This window comes from Delphinus delphis, chromosome 6 (assembly GCF_949987515.2).
Source record: "Delphinus delphis chromosome 6, mDelDel1.2, whole genome shotgun sequence".
NCBI lineage: Eukaryota > Metazoa > Chordata > Mammalia > Artiodactyla > Delphinidae > Delphinus > Delphinus delphis.
The window spans coordinates 102,297,211-102,325,107 of NC_082688.1; the positions used below are offsets into that span (position 1 = coordinate 102,297,211).

A 27,897-nucleotide genomic window follows, 5' to 3' on the forward strand; every position below is an offset into this window, starting at 1 on the left:
TGCGCGTCCGGAGCCTGTGCTCCACAATGGGAGAGGCCACAACAGTGAGAGGCCCGCGTACAGCAAAAAAAAAAAATAATAAAAAAAAATACAATGCCAGGTAATAAAATGTTTCACTTTTTTGGTGGAAGAAAAAAAGAAGTCCTTATCTCTTAGAGATACTGTAGGATCTTTAGATGAGATGATGTAATGTCTGGGATTTGCTTTAAAATAATCTGAGGGAAGGGGCTTATATATGAATTATGATTTCCATGTGTTAGTAATTATAAGAGCTAATTGTTGGGTATGTGGGGTTCAAGATACTATTCTATTTTTGGGGTGTTGGAAATTTTCTGTTATTAAACATTAAAAATACAGCAATCTGGGGCTTCCCTGGTGACGCATTGGTTGGGAATCCACCTGCCAATGCAGGGGACACGGGTTCGAGCCCTGGTCTGGGAAGATCCCACATGCTGCGGAGCAGCTGAGCCCGTGCACCACAACTACTGAGCCTGCACTCTAGAGCCCGTGAGCCACAACTACTGAAGCCAGTGTGCCTAGAGCCCGTGCTCCACAACAAGAGAAGCCAATGCAATGAGAAGCCCGTGCACCTCAACGAAGAGTAGACCCCGCTCACCGCAGCTAGAAAAAGTCCACACGCAGCAACGAAGACCCAATGCAGCCAAAAATAAATAAGTATATATATATATTAAAAAAAAAATACAGCAATCTCAGCCCCTTATTTAGAGAGATGGAGCCAGCCACAAGAACTAAAAATGGACCATTAAATAAGTGAATGGCAGGGACAGGGAAATGTTTGCTTTTCACCAGAAGCTTTCCTGTTCAGTTTGATGTGTTGCCATGTACATTAATTATTTTTAAATAATTTTAAAGCTACTCTCAGAAAACAGTTTGACTTAATTGTGAAAATAACACGAGAAGTAAGCATTTACTTCTGTTGCATGACCTCCTCCACTGTATGAGAAGAAATACTGGTGATTTGGGAGTAAATAGAAACCTTTTAGGTATAATATCTTCAGTTGTCCTTTGTCTCCTCCAAGTCATAAACCAGTCTCATTATTTCTAGATCACGGGGCTCCCCGAGGATTCCAATCACACATGGCTTCTCTTGTTTATTACAGTCTCAGCAAGGCTTTTTGTATTGGAGTAAATTCAAATTTTACTCCAATAAGGTTGATAAGGTTCTAGCCTTTGCAGATGCAACCTTCTCGTGGATAAGAAGCGTTGCTAGATATATTTTCATGACAGACCACAGGTGCTTTCATCTTTTTTCTTTTTGGGTGGTGTCCTCCTGGCCCATGACCATGAAAAAAATAATATTAGTCTTTCATCATGGTTAGCAAATTTTATGAAGTTTGTACCTTTTTTTTTTACAATCATTCATTCATTTGTTCACGTATGTTTGTTGAGAAGCCACTAAGTGCCAGGTGCTGTTGCAGGTGCTTTTGCAGTTAAGGTAAACAGAGGTTTCCAAAATCCTGCTAAAAGGGTATTTACCTGAGCTATGAATCAGAAACTGTTCTGGAGGTTATAACCTGATGACATTGATCATAGTATATTAACCAACCTACTAGGGCCTGGGTCACACAGTAATACTAAGGGCATAATTTAGTATTAAAAATATTTTTCTCCATATCAATACTCAAAATAGTAAGAAGGAATTTAAAAGAAAAAGAATAGCTAACATGTAGTCCTTACCATCAATCAAGCCATACTTTACCCATTTCACATATATTAACATATTTAATACTCACCACAACTTTCTGTGGTATGTGCTTTTGTGGTTCCCATTTTGCAGATGAGAAGAATGAGGTACAGAGAGGTGAGGTAACTTGCCTAAGATTATAAAGCTATAAAGTGGCAGGGTCAGGATTTGAACCGAAGGTGACTAACACGAAGCCAAATGTTTCTCTCTTGCAGTTCATCTGTGGAGCCCAAGTCAAGATTTTTCTCTTTGCTTCCATTTACATTGTCCATGCTGTTATTTTCCCAACTGTTTCTTGGAAGTCAACAGATGTTCCCTGAAAAAAATGTTTCGTGGAAAAATATTTAGCCCAGCATTTTTCTAACATATATAGAGGTTATTTATACCGAGGACTTCTTAGAGGATTTAACGTTAAGTGTATATTGTAAATCACTAAGAGGAACATTTATCTTGTACAGTTCTAAAATTATTTTTCCATGGAACGTTTTTTCTTGTTTTGTTTTTACAGGATATCTATAAATATCTCAAGGAACTTACAGTTTTGTGCCACTTCTGTGCTCCTGAATATCTTCCACGCCATTAGTTTCTGTGCTGTCACCCCAACGATCTTTCTTAAATGCAAACTCAGCTATCACTCTCTAAATCGCCATGTGGTGAACCCTCGTGGCTGTCAGGCTCATACTTATTGCAGAGAAGGGCCCTGCTTGCTTTGTTGGCCTCTTCTGCCACTTCTCTGTGGGTTCACTGACCACGTACAGCTAACTGCAGTTCCCCCTTTGCTCTGTGCCACCTCCCTTAGACCTGTTCCATATGCCATTCTCTTTCCTTTGAAAAGCCCTTCTGTGCCACTGTCATCCTCAACCAAAACAATTCTCACTTGTTGGAAGACTTGGCCTAGACATTCCATTTCCTGTGGAGCCTGTCTTGAAAACCTCCCGTAGGCCAGGTCTCTGTGTTCTCAATCTGTGTAGAGCCTGTCCTGGTCTGTATGTATTAAAATTAGACCAAGAGTTCCCTAAAGACCACTTCCTGTTTGTTTTTATATCTCATACCTAGCAAATTATTACCTGCACATAGCAGTTTCTCAGTAAATCTTTGAATGGACGCCATTTTCCAGAAGCTGTAATTGTTAACAGTGTGTTCCTTATGTTGACCTAAAATCTGGTTCTTTCCAATATTATGATGTTGAATATATTTCATTTTTGCTCATAACAACCTATTATTTCAATACAGTGTTTGAGTTTCCCTCAAGACTTCTCCATATGAAACTTTTTTTTAACATAGAACATGAGTGCTCAGTTACTGACATGCAGTCAGAATTGAATTGAATACTGCATTCCAGATGTTATTAAAACAGTTTTAATTTTTATAGAAACCTATGTTTTCCATCAGTTATTACCAAACCTCTGTCCCTCATCTTCTACTTGTGCTTATTAAACTCCATCTTATTTTGACCTAGTCATTTTCATCTTGATTAGATCACCTGTTGTTTGAAGCAGCTTTGGGTTATCTTCAAATTTTATGTACACACCTGTGGTTTCTTCATCCAGATCTAGGAACAGAAAACAGTCTCCCCTAGTTTCCAATAGATAACTCATTCTAGGTTAATCCTGAGTCATCGTAACCACATCCTAGTTACAAATTCCTCGTGTCTTAAGTCTGTCCAGTTCTACAACATCTCACCTATTTTTCACTTACCCAGAACTTACTTTGGCAAATGCTTTGTGGAAATATAGACCATTACTCTACAATTTGTAAATTGAGTTCTGTTTCATATTTTATTTGACTTTGTGTAAGCTACCTAGCCCTTTAGCCCTGACTGAGATTCCTACAATTTTGAATGGAATAACTAGTCTTTAAGGTTTTTTTGTAAAAATTAATTTGAGTCAACATTGTACATGGAGCTACATCTTTCTCAGTTACAGTGTTTTAATACATTTTCTCAGGTTTTAAAAAGTTGCAGAAGGAAGAAAGCAAAGGGAAAGAAAAAAACTGTTCAGAAGTCTTTATATGGGGAAAGAGACATTGCGTCTAAGAAGCCACTCCTGAGCCCTATTCCTGAGCTGCCTGAGGTATCTGAGACGCCGCTGGTTCCAAGCATCTGGAGGATGTGTTCAGGTAGCCTGGCCTTTTCCTGTTGTCGATATTGTATCTCTTCTCTCCTCCCTCTTTGTTGCTATTTCACTCTCTTTTTTCCCTTCTTCCCATTCATTGTGTAAAGAGTACATAAATTTAAAATAGCAACTTTCCCTCCTACTCCCACAAGAATTTTAAGTTAAAGAAGCTGTCGTTTGTAACTTTCACCTAGACCCTTTTCAGAACCTGTTGGACACTCTGGATCCTCCCCCCAGAAAAACTCAGGCACAAAATATTACATATAATTTTAGGGGAAAGAATTTCCTTTCACCCTGTTTCTTTTTGCTTTTTAAAGTGTTTTGGTAAAGTAAAATGAATTGTTTGGTGTTGTAATCCATCACTAAAAGTCAACAAGGTGATAGCTCAGTAATAGGTATATCTTCTATGGATTAAGAATAAAAATTAAGGGCTTCCCTGGTGGCACAGTGGTTGAGAATTTGCCTGCTAATGCAGGGGACACGGGTTCGAGCCCTGGTCTGGGAAGATCCCACATGCCGCGGAGCAACTAGGCCCGTGAGCCACAACTGCTGAGCCTGCGTGTCTGGAGCCTGTGCTCCGCAACAAGAGAGGCCACGACAGTGAGAGGCCCGCGCACTGTGATGAAGAATGGCCCCCTCTTGCCACAACTAGAGAAAGCCCTTGCACAGAAACAAAGACCCAACACAGCCAAAAAGAAAAATAAATAAAAGAAGGCTCAACATTTAAATAAATAAATAAATAAAATAAAACAAAAAAACCTTGCCCTCTGATGTTTCAGTAGAGTTGGCACTGCTAAGCATCTTCTAGAAATAACATTTATAAATTGAACTTGATTACTTGGAAAATTTTGTTTAAAAGGAAGATTAAGTCTGTTGGTATCCTGATTAGACAAAAATTGGATTGGAGTTGCATCTGGTTGGTAATGCTTGAGTTTAAATTGACTAAATCATGCTGAAAAGCTGGAGTATGTGTTCATTTCGTGTGTAATTTTGTATGTAATCATTCTTAAGATAGCTGCCTTTGTCAATCACCACATATTTATAGCCTGCGTCCCATTTGCAGCATAGCACGTAGGATCTATCATAGATTCGAGGACGAATATGGTACATGCCATTATAGACTCTTGGCCTCTGCCTACTTGTTATTTCAGGAGCGCCCAAAAGTTTAAACAAACACACGGCCACCCCACATAGACATATTCCTCCGGCCCCGGGGCTCCAGCAGAGGTGGAGCTGTCCTGCCCTAGCCTCTTTCTGTGCTACATCGTGGGACAGGACGTCGGCCACCTCACCTCTTTTAAATCTGGCCTGATGCTGCTTAGCCTTTAGGATTTAGCCATGCTGGCTGCCTTTCCAGGAAAACTCTTTGTTCACCTTACACCTTTACCACCTGGTTTATAACGATCTGTCCACCTCCCTCCCCTGCAAGTTGCCTTTCCCTTGAGACTTATTTTCGTTATATCTGTAGTTCCTAACAGTTTCCTTTTTTCCAAAGATACTTGAACAATGACTGTTAGTGTATATTTTACATCTTGCGTCTTATTAGAGAATTTCTTTTCAAAAATACATGAAACACTTTTTATCAGTAACCAATGGTTTCATCTGCTATGAGGGTCTAAAGCCGTTCTCTCTCTCTCTCCTTTCCTCTCTATTTCTCTCTTCCTCCCTCCATCCCTTTCCCCTACCTTCCTTTTCTAGTATGTTAGTTTCACGAAAAATACACGAATATCAATTTTTAAAGTTGTATAAAGAGCCCAGTTGACATATTGGTTGGTTGATACCAAGGGCCCCCTGCCCTATGTTAATCTCTAGCTTTCTGTGACATGATTGTAAGTACCCAAATCCCGGATGCATATATACCTTTTCACACTGAAACGTTTTTTGTAGATTTTTGGCTCAGCTTATGTTTTATCTTTCAGTTTTTTTTTTTAAATAGTCTTTATTTTTTTATTATTATTATTATTTTTTTGCGGTACGCGGGTCTCTCACTGTTGTGGTCTCTCCCATTGCGGAGCACAGGCTCCGGACACGCAGGCTCAGCGGCCATGGCTCATGGGCCCAGCCGCTTCGCAGCATGTGGGATCTTCCTGGACTGGGGCACGAACCCGTGTCCCCTGCATCGGCAGGCGGACTCTCAACAGCTGCGCCACCAGGGAAGCCCTATCTTTCAGTTTTTATTTTGTTTAAAACATTTTTATACTCCTTTGACTGACCAATTAAAAACTTTATTATGTGAGATAACCAGAGAGATGGCTTCTAATAGTACTGAGATTTAGAACTCATAAAGCCTAGATTCACTTAGGCTGTGTTATGTGACTTTAAAACCTTGATGATGTGTTTTTCACCTGTGATGTGACACCATGTGCCAGAAACACATGGCAGGGCCCACATGGCGTGTCTTCCTGGAGGGTGAATTATATTCAGAGATTGGCAGGGAAAGGGAGGGATTTCTAGAATATTGAAACAACCAGGGCTCTTTTTGAGAGTTTGGTGCAGTTTAATGTTAATTTTTTAAACACTGGGCATAAGACTTGAGTGTCTTCAGAAGTACCTTTTTAGCTAAGTCCTCAAATTCCCCAGAATTCCAAATTTTCTCTCTTCTATTTCAAGGGGGAACATTGATGGAAAAGTTTCAGAAGCATGATGTTGCCGATTTTCAGTAATTCATTTTTTGGGAGATAGGAAGTGTGTCTGCCTCATGCTAATTGACCTTGTTAGAATGGGAAGCACATTAGAATAGAGGAAGCAATTTCAGATACAGTTCTCATTTCCATGGTCTCAGGTTATATGCTTTATTAATTCATGCATTAAGTACATATTTTCTTAACCTGTGGGGTGAGGAAGAACTGAAAGAGAAAGAACGATGACAGATGGGGACAAGTACAGGGTAGCATTTGTAGGTCTTGGCGATTTCTTTGCAAGCTTGACACACAGAATACAATTTGACACCTGTTTGATTTGTGAAAGTTTATTTCCACTGTTACTTTTTAATTCGATTTAAACTTATTTACATGCCCATAGATGATTTCAACTCAAATGAGAAACTTGAAGAAGTGAAGCTTCCGAAGAGAAATAATATTTTGCCCCAGAACCCAGAGGATTGGCAGATGGTTCGAGGCTTTAATAAATACGATGTGTCTGAATTCTGCAGCTCTGACATGAAAAGTTCTTCATCACTTATTAATGCTACTTTTGAGCAAGGTTCAAATACAAGTACTATAGAAATTAATGAAAACAAAAATATTCCAAAAGCAGCAATTAAGTTGGAAAGTGAAAACGAACTAAAAACTGAGACTGAGAATGAAAACAGCCATATTTCTTGTCCTTCTGTGACTGAAGCACCCATTGTATCAGACAATCCAAAACCTGATTTTACCATGCAGTCCCAAGAACTTACTGCTGCTGGTCAAAATATGGAAAACCTTTTTCAAATCTTTAAAATCTCGGAAGATATAAACATCAAATGTGAAAACCAGGATGACTTCTTAGTCGTTCCAGAAGGAAAACTGCAGGCCAAGCATTTAATGCCCGACTCACAAAAAGAATGTGATTGTTCAGAAGATGTCTTAATTGACCACTTGAAAGAAAGTCAAAGTCAAGGTGAGGATTTGGGAAGAAACTCCATAGCAAGTAGTCGTGGTGTGAGTTACAGAGAAAGGAAATACAGAAGACAGTCCATGGCTTGTTCTGATGGGCAAAGTTTACATTTGGAAAAAATCGAGAATCCCAAACCTTCCTACAGTGTGAGCAGCTCTGTAGAAATTAGTTTAGAAAATTCCCAACTGTATAAAGATTTATCTGACTCCATTGAGCAAACCTTTCAGAGAACAAAGAGTGAAACCAAAGTAAGACGCAGCACAAGGCTACAAAAAGGTTTGGAAAGTGAAGGGCTTGTGTGGATTTCCCTTCCATTGCCTCCCGCTTCCGGCATTTCCCAAAGAACCAAGAGGAGAACAATAGGTACATTTGACAGCAGAAGATTTGAGAACGGGTCCTCCAGGCAAAAACCTTGTGTGCTGCCCTCCACACCAGGTAAAGAAAACAGTGAGGGCTTTGCTGCTGCTGCTGCTGCTGCTGCTGCCAGTTTACCTGGGAGGAGACGGAAGAGCTTTTGTACATCTACACTTGCAGATCCTAAAAACACCACCCAGTCGAGAGGCTACAAAAGAACCACCTTTCTCAACCAGAAGGAAGCTCTCCAAGTGACTTCGAGAGAATCGGACATATCCGAGAACTAAAGCAGTAACTGACATTCCCTGCAGAACGTTTTGGCAAGAGAGAAGGTAACCGACCATTCATGCCTGAAAGATTCTTTCATCCAAGTTCCCATCCTTTGGTCAACCTCAGTGTTTTAAAAGTTTCAAATAAAATTATTTGAGTAGAACCTACTTTTAAGTAGAAATAAGTGAATTTCTCCATCTTTCAAACTAAAAGCGTTGTATTAAACATGTTCTCCCCACAAATGATAAAAGCTTTATTGGTATTCTGTTAAAAAGGATTGCTTTTAGACCTAACAGCATGTCTCTTAAGTTTTATTTCATGTTAGTACGTATTTATCACTGAAGGTTTAGAGTTTCTGTTGTAAAAAAAGCATCTTTTAGAATTGACTTGTTATATCTGGATGAGAAGAGTGTTTTGTTTTGGTCTTTAACAAATTGTTAGAATTAATGTAACTTTATGAAAATTGAAGGTAATATAAGGTTGAAACTGTTAAAGAAAGTGGGGTGAGGTATGTTTTTATTTTAAAAGATTGCCCCCAAAAAATAGGTTAAAAATTTTAACAAGTAGGAAAGATGGAAATGATAAAATTTGTTTTTTTCCCTTTGGGATTAAAGTTAAGAGAAGCTTTAATAATATACTTTGTCTCAAATAAAAATTTTATTTTAATAGATTAAAATCAAATCTTAAACATGGGATTTTGGAAAATTCTTTCAATAACCAGAATATTGCAAATCTGTCATTATAAAGTGCATATATAATTTAGAAATAACTAACATGAAAGCATTTTGACCTTCACACAACACTCTTGTATGCTTTGTGGGGTAGGAAGTAGGGGTTTGGTTTTTGGTGAAAATATAAGCGGTCTAGTTGAAGACTCATCTCCCAGATCATTCAGATTAGTCACAGGTAATTTGGGATTGAATTCATGGTTTTCCATTAAAAAAAAAAATCCAGAAACTCACTTAAAAGACCCTAACAAATTGGTTTACTAACATGAAGCATGGTGGTAGGTTGCTGATTTCTTTTTTAGCATGGCATTTTCCAGCCTTTCTGACTTTTTATTTCACCATACCAAGAGCTAGTACTTGTTTTGGTTTGTCCAGCTAAACTTCGGCAGTATATCCTATCACAGTTTTGGTGACAGCGGTTTGAAAATCTAAATTGCTATATTTTTAGAATTTGTGAATGCAAGTAAATCATTGTATCATTAAACAATTGTCTTTGAAATCCTTTAAATCATTAAACTCTCCTACTCCTGTGATAGCAGAAACATGTTAACAAATAGGGCTCTCTATAAATAACACAACAGGGAAGAAAGCTCCTGCTGGGCGCCCATTTCCCCTGCCTTAGATAGAGACTATTTGTTACCTTCTTGGCACCAATAGGTCTGGAACTCCTGCTGCTAAAGACTAATGTATTTTACATTAACACTCAAAGTGATCCCCAATTTCTCCTGCTAAAGGGTGGATTGTTTCAAAAATTCTTTTATCTTTACACGTAAATTATTTATGGGCTTTTCCCCCCATTTATAGTTCGGTACGGTTGGCAAATGTCTACCACTGAAAACAAACCAAAAAAAAAAAAACTTCTTATGAAGCTTTTTGGTTTTGGTCATTAAAAAAAAAAAAAAAAAAAACTTTCAGAAACATACAATATTAGAGGGTTTGGTTTTTTAAAAATTTTTTGTTGTTTGTTCATAGGAGGGTTAAAATTACTGTTATTTTCTACCGTTTTTACTGTATGATCTATGATCTCAATTGTATTTGAATTTTCAGAATTTCACGTGCTTTGTTTTATTTCCCAAAAAGTGCTAGTGAGGATGAAGGAGACATTTTGGTCTGTGATTTTTTTGGTTGTGATTTTTTTTGGCTTGGTTTTTCCAATGTAAAATTGTTCTCATTTTCAAGTATCTGCAGTTAGAAAGATAAACACTTTACAAGTTCTATTCGTTTTAAAATATTTCACTATGAATATTTTGTTGCTATCTGTAAATAACAAATGGGCTGTTTTCCTAAAAAGAAGTCTTGAGAAATCAAAACAACTTGGAGGTAGTTTTATCCACCATCTCATTTGTATCATAAAATTTGTGAAAATGATTCCTGTATGTCATCATGCTTGTGTGTTTTTAACTGTTTCTTTTCATTAATGGCTAAATCAAAAATTTGCCTTATCTTTTCTACCGCAGTAACCCTTGACATTTTGCCTTAGAATGGCTTCTACTTTTATCTTTTCCTGCTCCCATAGATTCTTGCTTGTTCCAGAAGATGGCAGCATGACATCTGAAGTTCTCATCCTGTGTGCACTACCTTAAACCAGGGCAGCGCTTCACTGTTGCTACGGGTGCTTCCCCTTAACTTTTATTTTCACTCATTTTTATTACAAAAGTCCTATGTGTCTACTGAAAAAAGTAGAGAACTGTGCATAATGAAAAAGTGTCTTCCCCCCACCGAATGCAAGCATCCTGCAGCTACACCTTTCTCTCCCCACCTTTCTAGGTGTCAGCACCAGTAACAGCAGGCAAACCTCTTCCAGACCCTTTGCCTGTGTAAACATAGGTTTTGTTGTTTTCTAATGGGATCGCTCTATGTTCCATTTTGCAAGTTAAAAATTTTATTCAACATAATACCATTTTGGGGAGCCCTGGTGCCATTGCAGTCTTTTTAACCCCTGCATAGAATGATATAATTTGGATATCTATGATGTAGTTAGCCATCTCCCTACTGATGGACGCTAGTTGCCTCCAGTTTTTTGTAATTGAAAATTATGCGACACTGGGCCTGCGTGACGATGTAAGATAAATTCCTTGAAATTAAAATTAAGTGGTTATTCGGTTCTTTTCTCTGGATCTGACCTGGCAAACACATTGCTTCCATTTTCTCTCACTGAATGCCTCCACCCCCCAACGCCCAGACTTCAGCTGTAGACCAGGCATAACAAGGAGGAAATACTTAATAATGCCTGATTTGTGCTTTGTATTGAAAGAGCTGTTGTTTTCCTTTTCCTTTTTAAAGTCAGGTTTATTGAGGTGTCATTCACCTACAGTAAAGTTTACCCTTTTAAGCCTAGCAGTTTGAATGTAACCATGACACCCCCCGCCCCCAGTCAAGGAGTAAGAACATCCTCATCACCCGGAAAGAAGTTTCGTCCTGCCTCTTTGCAGTCAGTCCCTCTCCCCCAACCCCAGCCCCTCACAATCACTCATCTGAGTTCTATCCTTATAGTCTTGCCTTTTCCAGAATGTCATATAAATGGAACCATACAGTGGGTATCCTTTTGTGTCTGCCTTTTTAAACTTCGCATAATGCTTTTGAGGTTCATCCGTGTTGTATAAGTGATCGGTTCCTGTTTGTTGCTAAGTAGTATTCCATTTTATGGATGTATCAACAGTTTATCCATTCACCAATTGATGGATATTTGGGTTGTTTCTATTTTCTGGCTATTATAAATAAAGCTGCTATAAACATTCACATATGGATCTTTTTTATAGACACATGTTTTCCTTTATCTTGGGTAAATACCTAGAAGTGGGATTCCTGGGACGTATGGCTGGGGTCTGTTTCAGTTTCTAAGAAACTGCCAAGCTTTTCCATAGCAGCTGCACCCGTTTGCATCCTCACCTGCAGCATATTGTTTCAGTTGCTCCACGATTTCATCATCACAAGGTGTTGTCAAGGCCTTGTTCCTCGTAGGCATTCTAGTAGGTGTGCAGTGGTATCTCAATGTGATTTTGGTGTGTTATTTCCCTAATGACGAATGATGTTGAACATCTTTGTTTTCCTGTGCTTATTTGCCATTCTTATATCCTCTTTATTGAAGCGTCCATTTAAACCTCTTGCCTATGTTTCCTTTTGTTGATATTGTTGTCTTGTTTTTGAGATGAAAGAGTTCTGTGTATATTTGGATATAGTTCTTTATTGGATATGTATCTTGCAAATATTTTTCCCCAGTCTGTGGCTTGTGTTTTTTCCTAGAGTGTCTTTTGAAAAGCAGATTTTAATTTTGATGTAGTCTAATTTATCCTTTTTTTTTTAATGGATCATACTTTTGTGTCCTAAGAAATCTTTGACTAACTCTAGGGTACAAAGATTTTCTCCTGAATTTCTTCTAGAAGTTGTAGAGTTTTAGCTCTCAGGTGTTAGATCCACTTTAAGTTTTGTACAATGTATGAGATGAAGTTGTTTTGGGTTTGTTTTTTTTTTTTTTTTTTTTTTTTTGTGGTACATGGTCCTTTCACTGTTGTGGCCTCTCCCGTTGCGGAGCACAGGCTCCGGACGCGCAGGCTCAGCGGCCATGGCTCACAGGCCCAGCGGCTCCGCAGCACATGGGATCCTCCCGGACCGGGGCACAAACCCACGTCCCCTGCATCGGCAGGCGGACTCTCAACCACTGCGCCACCAGGGAAGCCCCTGTTTTGGGTTTTTTAGTGGAAGTCATTCAGCACCATTTGTTGAAAAGGTTTTGCATTCCTTATTGAATTACAGTGGCACCTCTGTTGAAATCAGTTGACCTTGTATGTGTAGGTCTGTTTCTGGACTTGATTCTGTTCTATTGATCTCTATGTTCTTAAACCAGCATCACACCATCTTGATTACTATAGGAAAGCTTGCCTTCCCCTTTACTGTGAATCTATGTCATAAAGTTCTTTTTGTTTAAAGTTCTTTTTGTGAAGGAGGAGGCCAGTAGAAGCAAAAGATTGACCAACCAATTCTATGTGGAGCCTACAATTACACCCAGACATACATTATCATTTAGGGCAAAAAGTCAGTAATAATAAGCTATCAGAAATATGGGCAGGAAACCAACTTTCTTGGGATACCTATACACTCAGCCCAACTTCTCATATAAACGGGTTTGCTACAGTTCATGATTTAAAATTGTCACCCTGAGATGCTAAGATTTAGTCATTGAGAAAAATTCTCCTCTTGACCACTGTGTAATATATATGAGTAAAATGAAATGAGTTGAATTAAAATAAGGTTCAAAGTTGTTTGCTAAAAATTAAATTGTCTAATAAGTCTGATTCAATTCTTCTCATAAATTAAGATTTTTATTATAGTTTGGTTTAGTATAAAAATTGTCGCTATCCTTACTTGGAAAGTAGCCTTAGCATTTGAGAATTATTTCTTAACATGGGAAAACTTCCCTGCATCAGGTCATCCCAGGTGAGCAGATCGTAGATTCATTAGTACATGTGCCAGGCATTAATTTCTAAATGTGATCACTGCCTTAAAGATGCTCAGTTTTCTCTAAAGGGTTGGGGGAGTACAGAATTACAATACAGGGTATGATTATAAAGGAATGCCCAGGACCGTTCCACCCTCAAGTGGCACCAACTTCAGATCAGGTAAGTTTGTCTTGTTTCTTTCTGGAAGAAGTGATGCTTGAACAGAGTTCACTTCTAGGAGTTTTAGAGAAATGGGGATCCCAAAGCAGCATTCTATTCCAAATGTCTTTTCCTTATTATTTACCGAGACTAGGCAGTGTTAAGTTGGCTTCATCTCACACACACATTTTTAAGTATTTTTCTTCCCATTATATTCTAACCTATGAATACATCCGGATGAAGCATGGATTCAAAACTAGAGATTGTGGGGCTTCCCTGGTGGCGCAGTGGTTGAGAGTCCGCCTGCCGATGCAGGGGACACGGGTTCGTGCCCCGGTCCGGGAAGATCCCATGTGCCGTGGAGCGGCTGGGCCCGTGAGCCATGGCCGCTGAGCCTGCGCGTCCGGAGCCTGTGCTCCGCAACGGGAGAAACAAGAGATTGTGAATTGTCCATAACAAAGTTTTAAAGAAATCTCTCTCCTTAAATCCTTCTGCATTTCTATCTTTTGTGCTACCAGATTTCTTTGTAGTATGTCTGAAAGGTTGACTCTGGACTTAGATTCTTAGATCAAGTAAGCAGATTTTAGGGGATGAAGTTAAATTACGATAAATAATTGCACATACAAAAAGATAGTGAATTTCTTTTTCTTGGTCTTAGATTTATTTGAAGATTATTTTTAGAGCCTTCACTTGGCTCTAGAAGGACTCGTTGTACTGTGGCCTAAGAATTTCAAGTTTGTATGATTTTTCACTGGTGTGTTCAATTCTGTGCATTCTTTGATGCTTTTCTGTTTTTTTATGAAATTGTGATACAAACTACAAATAACCTAATAGCTTTAGTGAGAAGATAAGTAATTACTGCCATTCTCGTGATACATTTTGCGGTACGCGGGCGTCTCACTGTTGCGGCCTCTCCCGTTGCGGAGCACAGGCTCCAGACGCGCAGGCTCAGCGGCCATGACTCACCGGACTAGCCGCTGCGCAGCATGTGGGATCTTCCCGGACCGGGGCACGAACCCGTGTCCCCTGCATCGGCAGGCGGACTCTCAACCACTGTGCCACCAGGGAAGCCCTCGTGATACATATTTTTGTCCCACATCTTCAACCAAGATCATACTTAGCCTGGCTATGACCTTAATTTTAAGATTTATTAGAAAGGTTTTTGGAAAATTTTAGGATATTGGGAAGCAAGTATTTTTTTGGAACTGCTTCTGTTTTTTGATACTTTAAGCATTATATCACTTATATGAAAAGGAAAAATAAATGAGCATGCACATTAAAAAACAAATACAAGTTTGCATTTTCTAAGGAGTAGGTTGGGAGTTCCAAAATTTCCAGTGACCAGTTTGAAAGCAGCCTTCTTAAATCTTCCCTTTTCTCATTTGTCCATGGCACAATGTTGTCTGACTAAATGGTTTAATTGACTTCTCTATGACACAAGTAGCCTGCTGGGGAGCAAACAGCTGGCTTTTGGGTTTTAGATGTAATTCAAGAAAATTCAGACTTTATCATTTTGTTCTAAGTTCCAAATTTCTAACTCTATTTGCATGTGAGTTTTTCAAGCTCCAAAATGTAAAGAAAGCAGTTAACATCCAATTACATCTCATGATTTCTTTATTCTCACAGCTTTATTCACCCACCTAAAATTTGCTTTTTAAAAAAAAATTCACTTTGGCAGTGTCCTGTCCTGTCAAGTGTAGTGATCTGTTAGTGGCGTCTTTATTTTTGACATTTAAAAACAAACTGCATTTCCAGTGTTCTGATGTCCCGGATGCTTGCTGGTAAACACAAAGTAAATGTCAATTTTTTCTCTATTTAGACACATCAAGTAACTGCTAAGGAGCATCAGATGTCTGAAAAACTAGGTCCTTTCAAATGTATGGTCCAAACAGTGAAATAATTTTTTTTTTTTTTTGAGTATAAATTTGGTGTCAAACAGTTGAAACTTCCTAGAGAAAGTGAGTAAAAAGATGTTTCAGTTCAAGTAAGTTTAGCTTGGCTGCCAGGCTCTTGGATGTTGCTACGCCTAATGTGAGAACACGTACAATGTGTCCATTTTCCAATTGTTCATAACAAAGCAATAATCCAATGTGACTAGTCTTTTCTTATTTGAAGTGTACATGGGGAATGAAGATTTCAGAAGGATTCCCTAACTCAAACCTGAAAAACCTGGTGTTAGTCTTGGGTGATTTCCAGTGACCCTGTGACCCCCTTCTTCCTGCCCCCTGTGTAGACTTGGAACTGGGCAGCCATTTTTGTTTTTGGAAGGGAAAGGAGACAGATATAATGAATGACTTTTATTGTGCAATATTTCAAACTCTCTTGAATGCATTCGAATGGGATGGAAACTGTTCTGCCCTATGTCACAGCCAAAACAAACAAAACATATTCCCTAAACCTGGATGTGTGTTTCTCTCAAACTGGCAGTAGTTAGAGCTCAGCTCTCAAACAAGAATTTGGTTTGACAATTTTTAGCCCTTGTTCAACTGAATGTGAGGAGAGGTCACAGCCAAAGCAAATACTGTGGGGAAAAATTAATACACATATTTACAGCTTGCAGGTGGCATTTGTTCTGAAACGTTAGATATTTGTCTTAAAGAATTGCATTTGTGGTAATACTTTTAAATGGACTACTTTTTTTGGCTAGTATTTTTAAAATGAACTTTTCAATGATAATAACTCCTAATGTAAATAAATTCTACAGAAGTCCCTGAAGAGTGATAAATGCTTGAATTTAAGTATTTAAACATTTAGAAAGGCCATTAAGAATCTGATAATTCTAGGAATATCAGACCCAGCAAATATGCCATAAAACTCCCTTGATGGCAGCCTTCTCTGGCCCCCAAAGCACCCACTCTAGTGTTATCAACGACTCCTTTATGATGATGCCTCCAACACTTTTTACTGGCTCCAGCCACCCCCACCCAGGTTGTTACGTATTCCCACCCTTTGGATCTGTGGGGAGAATCACTCTGCACAATCAAGATAATTCATTTTGTAATGCGCCATTGTGCTTCATGACCCGGGCAAAATATATTTTTTACTAGTCACAATAATAACGTTAAATTTATGGTCACCTACGACCAACAGGCTCTTGGTTTGTGTCTTACTTGAGAAATACTGAAAATGTAAATTGTTAAGCCAGGCGATCTGCCTCTCAGAACGGTAGAACAGACTTCAATCCACATTTTAGGTCCTCCTTTAGAAATATAAAATTCTAACTTTCATGGACCGCTCTGTTGAACGATATCAGACATCCGTGTGAACGGAAATGAGCCATTGGATCATTTCATTGGCTGTTAACCTTTCGTATAATAAACACTACAGATAAAACACTGCCTGCATCTTGCATTTTAGTTAGAAATATTGCACATTACCGCAAAGATTTCTACTTCCCAAGCATTGCAAGGTCCAATTATACTCCTATCAACTAGAATGACTGGCATGTCCTGGACGTATAAATCATTTTAAGGAGTAGATGCTTAGTTTTTTGCAGTCTGTCTGGATGGTGAGAAATAGGAAGACCTCCGTGAGTGGGTAGGTGGGTGTTGCTGAGGTCCATGGCTCTCAGGCTGTCAAGGGCAAACGTGAATGTGAGGTTCAAGAGGGGAGGGGAGATGGGGGCGGAAACAAACTTCTTACAAAAAAGCAGGCTCTTATTTTTTCAATTTTAGATGCTGTTTTCCAATTTCTTAGTATTTAAACTTAAATGTGGTAGATGCATGAGTTTCTTGCATTGGGTAGGGTAGGAATTATTGGACCCTCTGGTTTATCTAAATTCTTCCTATTTTTTTTTAACCCTGTGCGAGTGCTGAAGGGTTCCTTTTTTTACCTAAATAAATTTATTTTTAGATTTAAAACTAACGTACCTTCCCCAAACCAGTTGGAGTCTCTCAATTCCCAGTGAGGCTGCCTTTCCCCTCAGATAGAGACAAACAGCCCAACTTTCCTTTAAATAGCTAACCCAGGTCCACCTACCTATACTCATAACCCTTAATCTAGCCTTGGACCCTCCAATTTTTTTTCCTTTATAAATTAATTAATTAATTTATTTATTTATTTATTTATTTATTTATGGCTGCATTGGGTCTTCGTTGCTCTGTGCGGGCTTTCTCTAGTTGCGGCGAGTGTGGGCTACTCTTCATTGCGATGTGCGGGCTTCTCATTGCAGTGGATTCTCTCGTTGTGGAGCATGGGCTCTAGGCATGTGGGCTTCAGTAGTTGTGGCACACGGGTCACTAGTTGTGGCTCGCGGGCTCTAGAGTGCAGGCTCAGTAGTTGTGATGCGGGGGCTTCTTTGCTCCACGGCATGTGGGATCTTCCCGGACCAGGGCTCGAACCCATGTCCCCTGCATTGGCAGGCGGATTCTTGACCACTGCGCCACCAGGGAAGTCCCAGACCCTCCGATTTTTTGTTTTGTTTTGTTTGTCTTGGCAAGCCGCACGATAGGAAAACATACAAAACACCCTTCTATGTTATTGTCATGTATTTTCATGTCTCTGTCATGTATATCTCATATATCTCATACAGAGCAAGACATACTATTATTTCTATCTTATAAATAAGATGAACAAGAGGGAAGTGATTTTCTCTGCTTGGCAGCCAGCAACGATAGAGCCTGGAAGAGACCAGGGGCCTTTTGTTTATTTCACTTGCTTCAGCTGCCCCATCTACCCTCCAGCACCGAGGTGCCTAAGAAGGCCAGGCCATATGGGTGTTTGTTGGCTGTTCTTGTAAAAGTTTAGTTGGAGGAGCCCTTAAAGTCAATAGCTACTTGGGGTTTTGAAGTCATCCAGAACCTCTCACAAATAGAAGTTGCCTCTATTTCCTTAAAACGAAGTGAATGATGAGTGTTGATTTACGCTTTGTTCTCTAACTTAAGTTTTTGGGGGAGAGAGGATTGGGAGAAGGAAAGAAGTCAGAAGAAATACATCTTAAGCTAGAAATCAGGACGACATCTACATTTAGATGCCAACACTTTGAACAAGCAGCGTTCTCAACTCAGGCCCTGAAGTGCGTGCCCAAGGTCCTGCAGCTGTCCTGTAAATGTCCAAACGGATTTATAGCCTGTATTTCTCCAAGAGAGAAAACAATTCTAGGCAAATCTCAAACAGTTCGGAGGCGTGTGTCCTTTGACATTTTGCTGCCTTCCCGGTTCTTGTCCTGCCATCGCCACAAGCAAAGAGCTGTTACTGCCAGGCCAAAGCTGTAACAATATTAAGATGTTTTCCTCAACCTTGTCCCCAGAAAGATACTCAGTTTCCAGAAGATTGTTCTCCCCTGGGCATTACATCATGAATTGATTCAGTTTTTGGAGGAAGAAATTGGACAAAATATAATAGATTACCTCCTGGGGAAGCATACTTAGGTTGTTAAGTATTCCCACCAGAAAACTAAAAAACTGCTTATATATGACTACTCTGTCCACATTTAACCTTTCACCTTATTGCAGCTGAGCAGGGCGCTTTTTTGCAGCAAAGGTTTTTGTTTTGGTGGGGGTCAGAGAGAACATTTCTCCTTTATTTTTTTAAGGAATACAAGTATTCTTTGTTTTTACCATTACCCAGACTTCCTCAGCTTCACGAGCTGCCCCCAGACCCTAGACCAGGTTAGGATGCAGCCACCGCAGAAGGGTGTTCCCATTCAGTGGACAAGTGTGGCCTCCCCGTGGGCCGTGGGAATGGGGACGGGTGGGTTGGGGGAGCTGCTCGATGTAGTTAATTTTCCATAAGGGTTTTTTGGCCTTTGGAGCATCGTGGCCAACAGAGCAGAAGGCCACGCTTGTGGAGTATTTGGGAGACATCACCACGGTCTGTCCTGAGGATAGAGTGGCCCCTGTAAGCAATATGTGCGCTGAAGAAAAAGATCAAGTTTCCTCTTTCCTGGGAACCCGTTGTCCGAGCAGGATGTTAGTGATTGATGAAATAACTCCCACCCAATAAAGACTGCAGTAAGAAATGTGGGAGCTATTTTCTTTTCCAAGTTCGCATGTTGGAGTAGAGAAGGGGCGGGTGGAACTGGCAGTATATACGTTGGCCGGATTCAGACTTCAAACTTGGAAGGGTGAGCAGAGTGGATGGAAGGACTAATGAACCAGAGGAATGGGTAATAAAATAGCAAGGTTTCGTCACCCAGTGCCCAGCTGGTTGGTATCCAGGGCCTAGTTAACAGAGTAGAGGACCATGGAGTGAGTTGGCAGTCTCCACTGGCAGGATCACTGACAACTGGATTGGCAGGGCCACTTTCCATTTCTGAGGCAGAAGTGTTCTAACCACGTCAGTGAACCTCAGTTACTGCCTCATCTCATCAGTCTCCCATCAGAGGATGAGTACAGCCTCCCCAGGGCACTGAAACCGATTCCTTTATTCCTTATCCCAAGAAAAGCCCTCCAGTGGCCCCAGTCATGCCCCCAACTGTCAGCCTCAGAGGGTTCAGCTTTACTTCTGAGGTGTGCATCCCAGGAAATGGCAACAGCCTCTGTCGGACTGTCAGTCAGATGCGAGCATGGGGGAAGTTGGGTGAAAGGGACCAGGACACCTCTACTATTTTTGCAATTGCTGTGACTCTATTATGATTTTAAAATAAAAAGTTTAAGAAACTAAAGTGCTTAGAACAACAATAAAAGTCTCTGTGATTCTCAGCTACCTTGTCTGTCAAGTAAGAATATTAGTGATACCTACTTTACGTGTCGCTGCTATGAAAAATCAGATAATACAGATGTGGTGCCTCTTGTTTTCACAGACCAGCATCCTTCTGCACTTTGTGACAGAAGCCCATTTCCTTTCTCAGGTACCATTTATCTACAGTGTAATCATGGTAGTAGGCGTTTTCCCATGTGCCCTCATTTTATGTGATCTCATTATTATGCCCATATTACAGACAAGGAAGCTGAGCCTTTAAGAGGTAATGTGACTCGTTCAAGATCAGATAGTTGGGGGACTTCCCTGGTAGTCCAGCGGTTAAGACTCCAGGATCCCAATGCAGGGGGCCCGGGTTCGATCCCTGGTCAGGGAACTAGATCCCGCATCCTCAACTAAGAGCCCACATGCTGCAACTAAAGACCCAGCACAGCCAAATAAATTAATAAATATTAAAAATAAAGAAAAAAGATCAGATAGCTGGTACATGGTAGAGCTAGAATCAGGAGACTGTCCTACTCTAGAAGTCCATTTTCCTTTGATGAAAATGCTGTAACTAGAGAGGCAAAGATTTGGGGGTTGTGGAAACAGGAAAATAAAGTTATGCAGGGAAGATGAGGATGTTTTCTGTGTGAGACTTGCCACTGTTCTCAGAAATGCCCTTGATGGAGAGCTATGGCCCTCGACCTCCTGACTCCAGACACAACGGCTCCCTTGCTCCATTTTGGGGGGCCTCTCCCCACTTCTAGTCTTGCTTCAACGTCCTTAGTCTGTAGCCTCGTCCTGCTTGTCTCCAGAAGGAGATCAGTCCCATCAGTATGTAAATATCAAGCGCAGTACAACCTACTACACTCCTCCTTCCTAGTTTGGATTTCTAGCAAATTATGGGGGCATATGTGTGACCAGTGAGGTGACTGGTGGTGTCATCCTGTACGGAGTGCACTCGCTTTTGCCTACATTTTATATCATCTTATTCAAAACTGTTAGCCTTGCTCTAGTGTTTTCCTATCCATGGAAATCAAATACATGGATATTTTCACCACCCAAAATGTATCCACCTGTAGTTTCGCAGCGAGGGGACAGGTGTACACATTAGCCAAGGACTGGGGAAGCTTACCAGAATCTTCTCACGGGAGTCTGGCAAAAGAGCAGAGTCTCCATCAGGGTTTTTTTGTCCTTCCTAAATCTAATTCTGGGCATATTTCGAGCTAGGCACCTCTCCATCTTGACAGGCACCTCAAGCGCGGGAAGAAATTCATCTGAGCTGTGGTCAGCTGTTGCCGTTTCTGTCTGGAGGTCCAGGAGGTAGAACTGGCACAGGTCTTCTGTGAGACAAAGAAATGTTTATTAAATGATCATTAATTACCAGAAAGTCAAGCATAAATTTAGTTAGTGTGGTAGCGTGGAGAGGCTGGGTAAAGTTAAGGGGTCCCGCCAGCTCCTGGTTCTAGCTCAGACAGTGGTACCGCCAGCTCCTGGTTCTAGCTCAGACAGTGGTACCAACAAATTTCGGGGTGAGCATGGGAGCTCCCTTCTAAAGAAGTTAGCCTCTAAATGTGGGGAAACTTTCCCCACTTTCCCCAATAGCTTCTGCAAAAAGCACTGGGAATTGGTCTTTTTAAAAATGTAACATTGTGGGCTTCCCTGGTGGTTGAGAGTCCGCCTGCCGATGCAGCGGACGCGGGTTCGTGCCCCGGTCCGGGAAGATCCCACATGCCGCGGAGCGGCTGGGCCCGTGAGCCATGGCCGCTGAGCCTGCGCGTCCGGAGTCTGTGCTCCGCAACAGGAGAGGCCACAGCAGTGAGAGGCCCGCGTACCGCAAAAAAAAAAAAAAAAAAAAAAAAAATGGCCTTGCCGCGCGGCTTTAGGGATCTTTCTTCCCCGACCAGGGATTGAACCTGGGCCCTAAGGCAATGAAAGTGCCAAGTCCTAACCACTGGACCACCAGGGAGTTCCCTAAAAGATGTATCTTATATGTCATGATGACCCCATTTTACCTGTAACATGTTTCTATGCCACAGACAGGGACGCTGTCAAATGTCAATTATAAAATTTGGGGGTATGTTATTTGGCACTTGTAATTTGGAAGACTTTTGATATACGATTGTATAAAGCAATGTATAAAATCACAAAATGATGGAGATAAAAGACAAAAAAAGTCAGCGACTATTTTTCCAAACTTCTCACTTGGCAGGTGAGGAAACTGACAGCCTGGGAGTTGGAGTAACTTGCCTGAGGTCACACAGCTTCTAAAGGCAAGGCTACGACCAGGTCTTGTGATCACAGGGCCTCTGTGTCTTCCCTGTCCATGCTATTTGTGTGGGATATATGATATTCTACCGCCTAACCAGCTGCCAACCTGGAAATGGCAGCCAGCTGGGCTTTCTATTTATTGTGTAGCAACACCACCCACCAGCTCATTGCTGGACACAATTTAATAAATGCTTGCTGAGGGGATGAGGGAGCTGTGCGATGCTCTAATATACCTGCATTAGGTGCTGTGACCATTGTCTCTATCGGAAAAGCCCATGATCCAAATGCATTCTACACCCTTGGGATAGGCACTCAGGAGGAGGGGCTGGATAGGGAATCTCAGGCAATCACTCGGTATTGCTCGAAGTGTGATCCCCTTTAAACTGGTCAAGGAGCTTTCTAAAAATGCAGGTGACAAGAATCTTATCCCATTTTGAGGTCAGCATTTTACCTGAAGACAGTGCCCCCTTTGACCCACTGCCTCAAGCAGCCCCTAGACCTGGGTACACATGGATCCCAAGCATTTAAAACTCTCTGCTTCCTAATCTTTTTGTCAACTTTGCTTAGTTCTTTTTTTTTTAATTTTTAACTTTTATTGGAGTATAGTTACTATACTATACTCCAATGAAACTAACTAACGTTGTGTTCATTTCAGGTGTAAAGCAAAGTGAATCAGTTATACGTATACATATATCCACTCTTTTTAAGATTCTTTCCCCATATAGGCCAGTACAGAGTATTGAGTAGAGTTCCCTGTGCTATACAGTAGGTCCTTATTTGTTATCTATTTTTATATAGAGTAGTGTGTATATGTCAGTCCCAATCAATTGCTTAGTTCTTTTGATGCCCATAGCCAGTGGGATGACTGTGAGTCAAGAGCAAAGAATCTGAAGTTAGGCTTGAGTTTGAAACTTGGTGTCCCAATTACTGCGTTGTTGGCTAAATTACTTCACCTCTCTGAACCTCTCCCAGTTGCCACATTTGTAAAATGAGAATAATAGTAGTATTTGTCTCTTACAATTGTGTGAGGTGGTATTGAATTAGGCAGTGATAATGTGTGTAAAGTTCCTGTTGAGTGTTTGGGATTCAACAGGATAACATTACGTGTTACTGTTTTTTTTAATTTTAATTATTTATTTTTTTGGTTGTGCCGGGTCTTAGTTGCGGCTCACTGACTCCTTAGTTGTGACATGTGAACTCTTAGTTGCAGCACGCATGTGGGATCTATTTCCCTGACCAGGGATCGAGCCTGGGCCCCCTGCATTGGGAGCATGGAGACTTAACCACTGCGCCACCAAAGTCCCACATGTTACTTTTGATTTTGACATAATTTCAGACTTACAGAAAAGTTACAGCAATAGTGCAAATAACTTCATTAAGATTCCCCTAATGTTGGCATTTTATTTTACTTGCTTTCTCTCCATAGAGATAGATCGATATAAGCATATCTATGTAGATAGATAAATTTTATATATATATATATACATTTTTTTTCTGCAACACATAATTAACGCTGCAGATATGATATCTCTTTACCCCTAAATTCTTCAGTGTATATTTCCTAAGAACACAAAACAACTTATCACAGTGATTACAGTTCAACAACATAGGTTTGAATTACCTGGGTACACTTGTAAGACAATTTTTTTCCAATAAATACGAACTACAGCACTGGAAGATTTGTGGTTGGTTGAATTCGCAGATGCAGAATCACAGATATGGGACTTGAGCTTCTGCAGATTTTGGAACTGTGGAGGGGCCTGGAACCAAGGATCTGGAGGACGACTGTACTTATTAAGATATCGTAATGGAAATGTTTGAAGTACTTCCACAGTGTTTCTCTGACTCAAATTCAGATCATGATCCAACCAACTTTTACTGAGCACAGATTATGTGCCAGGCATGGTGCTGGATGCTTTGAAAAATATTCCAATAAATTCTCTTATCAGCATCGTGAAGTAGGTTTTATTAGTTAGTAAATTGGCCAGTTAGTAACTAAGAATCAAGGTGCTTAGTAAATTGCCCAAAGGACCTTAGTTAGTGGTAGAACTGGGATTTGAACCCAGATCTTAAGTCCTGGGTTCTTTCCAAAATAACACTCTTAACAAAAAATGGTGTTTTTGTTCTAGACGGCTGACCACATTCTGTTGTAAAAATTAGAAAATTAAACAAGAAGCAACTCTACCGGGGCCCCTGGGTCAGTGTGTGTTCTTATCTCCACTCAGCTGTTATACGCTTCTGCGGCCTAAGCTCTAGGGGTTTTTTTTCACAGTTCTCTCTCACTCTGATGAGCTCTCCAGAACTTGATTTCAAAATGGTCATAATCCTTTTGTACAGTTTTGCTGGGAACCAGCTCTTTTATCTTCAGGTACCTTTGGTAAGGTTAATTTCTGAAATGAAAATTTATTTTCCCAGGGTGTGCTGATGATATTGTTAATGTGTTTGAGTGGATAGGACTTGAGAAACTGGAGATGTATCTATGGGCTTGCCTTTTGCTCTGGTCAGAGACTCTCTCTAGAAGCAATCAAAAGCTGGATTTGTTCTGTCACTCCCCAGCGACATGGAGCTTATCAGTCTGGCTCAACCCTCTTACGCCTTAATATAGAGGACGATAATAACGACACAATCCACTGGGGTGACGTATCCGTTAGAGATGTTTAGTTCTGAGGGACTCTGACCAGACCCTTCTGGTTCCAGCATTAATTCTACTTCAAATAAAATCCTGTGCTTTAATCAGCAGTGCTGGCTCTCAATTGCATTAAAAATTCAATGGGAAAAAAATCTTAATTCACAGACCACGCACCTTAATAGACAAAGAACTCCAAGGAGCTTGGGAACAACTGGTTAGCCATTGTTTGGCCAAGTTGAAAGAGAGCATCTGGAAATATCTGGGGTCTCTGACGATAGAGCTTGGAAATGGGGGAGCAGTTCTTTCGAGAGGTTGAGAACTCAGACTCTTGTGAGTCAGGTTGGCCTGGATTCAGATCCCAGCTCCGCGTGACCCTGAGCAAGTTAATTTCAAATTCATTGTCTAAAATGATGGCAATACCTACCTTTCAAATGTTCCTGTGAGACAATGTAAATACAACACCTCGTTTAGACCCTGGCCCTTAAAAAATTATCAAAAAATGGTGACTATAACAATAAACTTGAGCGAGGCAAAACCCAATTTTTTGGTTTTTTGGGTTTTTTTCTCTCCTCTGCTGTTTTCTCGCTTCCTGTTCTTTCCCTCTTTCTTCCCACACCCTCCCCATTCCTCCTCCCTCCCTCCCCCCCACCCCCAGACCTATTCTTGATGATCTGAAGGAAGACGTTTAATTATGAAAGAACATCCGGTTCTTGGCATTCTGTGCAGAAGAAATCGATGATTTTGAGGACCCTAAAGAGAATCACTGATTTTGTAAAGGCTTAACAAAAAGTCAACAATCAAACACAAGTTTTTCCCCTCTGAATCATTACATTCTGTTGTTCCTGAACATCTGGGCAGAGGGGAGTTCTGTCTTCACTTGGGCCTCCTCAAAACCCTGCTTCTTGGGCTGTAGTTATGTCTATGTTTATGCCTCATTTGAAGCATAAGCCATCATTCCAGGATTCTTTTTCTGGAGCTGCCACTAACTACGTGGGTGAATTATTTTCCAACTTTGAACTTCAGTTTTTAAAATGGAACAAGTCAGGCGAGACTTGCTATAACTGATGAAAGTCGATGAACATACCACTCAGATTTAATGCTTAATTGTATACTCTTATGTCTTTTCCTGTGTATCCATCTCATCTCGACAGCAAGCTCTACAAGCAGGGGGACAGTGTCACACTCCATAGGAAAGGGCATAAAATTTAGAAGTAGGAGCCCCGGGTTCAAGCCCCAGCTCTGCGCCCTGCCAGCTCATGTGACCTTGGGTGAGCCACTGCATCTCTGCCCTCTACGCTTTCCTCCACTATAAAGCTGGCTGATGTACCCAAAATACAGGGTCACTGTGAGGACTAAAGAACATAATCATTAACACAGCACATGGTAAATTTAAAAAGGATGTTCATTACTGTTAATTGTGTTGCCCCAGAGCCTAGCCACTATGCAACCTTAAATAAGTTTTTGTTGAATGCCGACTGTTTTAAGAACAAAGCTAAGACTTTAGCTATTGCCAATTTTAAAAGCACTGAAGAAGAGGATTGTCGGTACGTAAGTAAAACTGATTTCATTTCCAATGCACAATTTTAAATACACCAAAAAATACTTTCAAAACCAGTAAAGGGGGCTTCCCTGGTGGTGCAGTGGTTGAGAGTCCGCCTGCCGATGCAGGAAACACGGGTTCGTGCCTTGGTCCGGGAAGATCCCATATGCCGCGGAGCGGCTGGGCCCGTGAGCCATGGCTGCCGAGCCTGCGCGTCCGGAGCCTGTGCTCCGCAACGGGAGAGGCCACAGCAGTGAGAGGCCCGCGTACTGAAAAAAAAAAAAAAAACCAGTAAAGGCTTTGAGTAATGTTATGTAAATAATATTGAGGTGAATACTCTCTGGGTGCCTTCAGATGTATGTGGTTAGAATAAATATCAAAATTAAACCTGAAATGAAATACTGATGCTGTCAATGGGATTAATTCTGTTAGGCTATCTTTACACAGTACACAGTTCTTATGAAATTTGCATAGATAAATTTTAAAAGTTATTTTCTAATTATAGAAATAATATTGTAGAAGATAGTAAAAGTATAAATGCAAAACTAGTTTTATTAGAGTTCTCTAGAGAAACATAACTAATAGGATATATGTGTATATTTATTATATTAAACTGATATATCATATAATGTATGTATGTGTGTATATATCTCTCTCTCTATATATATAAAGAGATTTATTATAAGGAACTGGCTCATGCAATTAGGGAAACTGAGAAATCCCACGATCTCCAGTTGGCAAGCTGGAAACCCAGGACAGCCAGTGGTGTAGTTCCAGTTTGAGTCTATGTCTGAAGACAGGAGAAAACCAATGTCCCACCTTGAAGACAGAGAGGCTCTCTCTCACCAGCCTTGTTATCCTATTCAGGCCTTCACCTGACTGGATGAGGCCCACCCACATTGAGGTGGGCAATCTCCTTTACTCAGTCAACCAATTCAAATATCAATCTCATCCAGAAATACCCTCACAGACACACCCAGAATAATATTTGACCAAACAGCTGGTCAAGTTGATGCATAAAATCAACCGTCGCATTAGTATTATAGAATATTTGGGAAATGCAGGAAAGAAGGAAAAAAAAAAAAACCTCTCCAAATTCTGCCACCCAAAGATAACCATTATTAGAGTTTTGACACGTTTCTTTCCAATCTTTTTTATAAATGAACCAAAGATCAGTTTTTTAATCATCTGTTCTATTGGACTAGAGATTTCATGTTGTCTCTTTTCTGATTTCCTTAGGGTATTATCTAAAATTTCCATTATGCCTCTGGTTTGGCACTTATATAATAGTTATTATTAGGAAAAACTGCCTTGAATATATAAAAGACACTGTTATTATAAGCAAATAAAATGAGCATGGCCTACCACCCTAGGTCTCACCCCAAGGTGGGAGAAGTTGGCGACTAAGTTAAGGGGGCGGGGCTGGGGTAGGGGGAGGTGTTACCAATTCCTGAAGGACATCAGGGAATTCCA

General features: G+C 40.4%; 1 protein-coding gene and 1 pseudogene across 8 annotated transcripts in view; both read left to right on the forward strand.

Moving 5' to 3' along the window:
• CDCA2 (cell division cycle associated 2) overlaps positions 1-8,653 on the forward strand; it is a 49,900-nt gene extending 41,247 nt beyond the window's left edge. For all 8 annotated transcript variants that reach the window (XM_060013577.1, XM_060013579.1, XM_060013582.1 and 5 more), the window contains exons 14-15: positions 3,652-3,823; positions 6,841-8,653. In XM_060013577.1, coding sequence (XP_059869560.1) covers positions 3,652-3,823; positions 6,841-8,057 — 1,389 coding nt within the window. In that variant the 3' untranslated portion in view covers positions 8,058-8,653. The remainder of the gene's footprint in view (positions 1-3,651; positions 3,824-6,840) is intronic.
• Positions 8,654-13,338: 4,685 nt separating this feature from the next.
• LOC132427726 (glycerol-3-phosphate phosphatase-like) overlaps positions 13,339-27,897 on the forward strand; it is a 39,596-nt pseudogene continuing 25,037 nt past the window's right edge.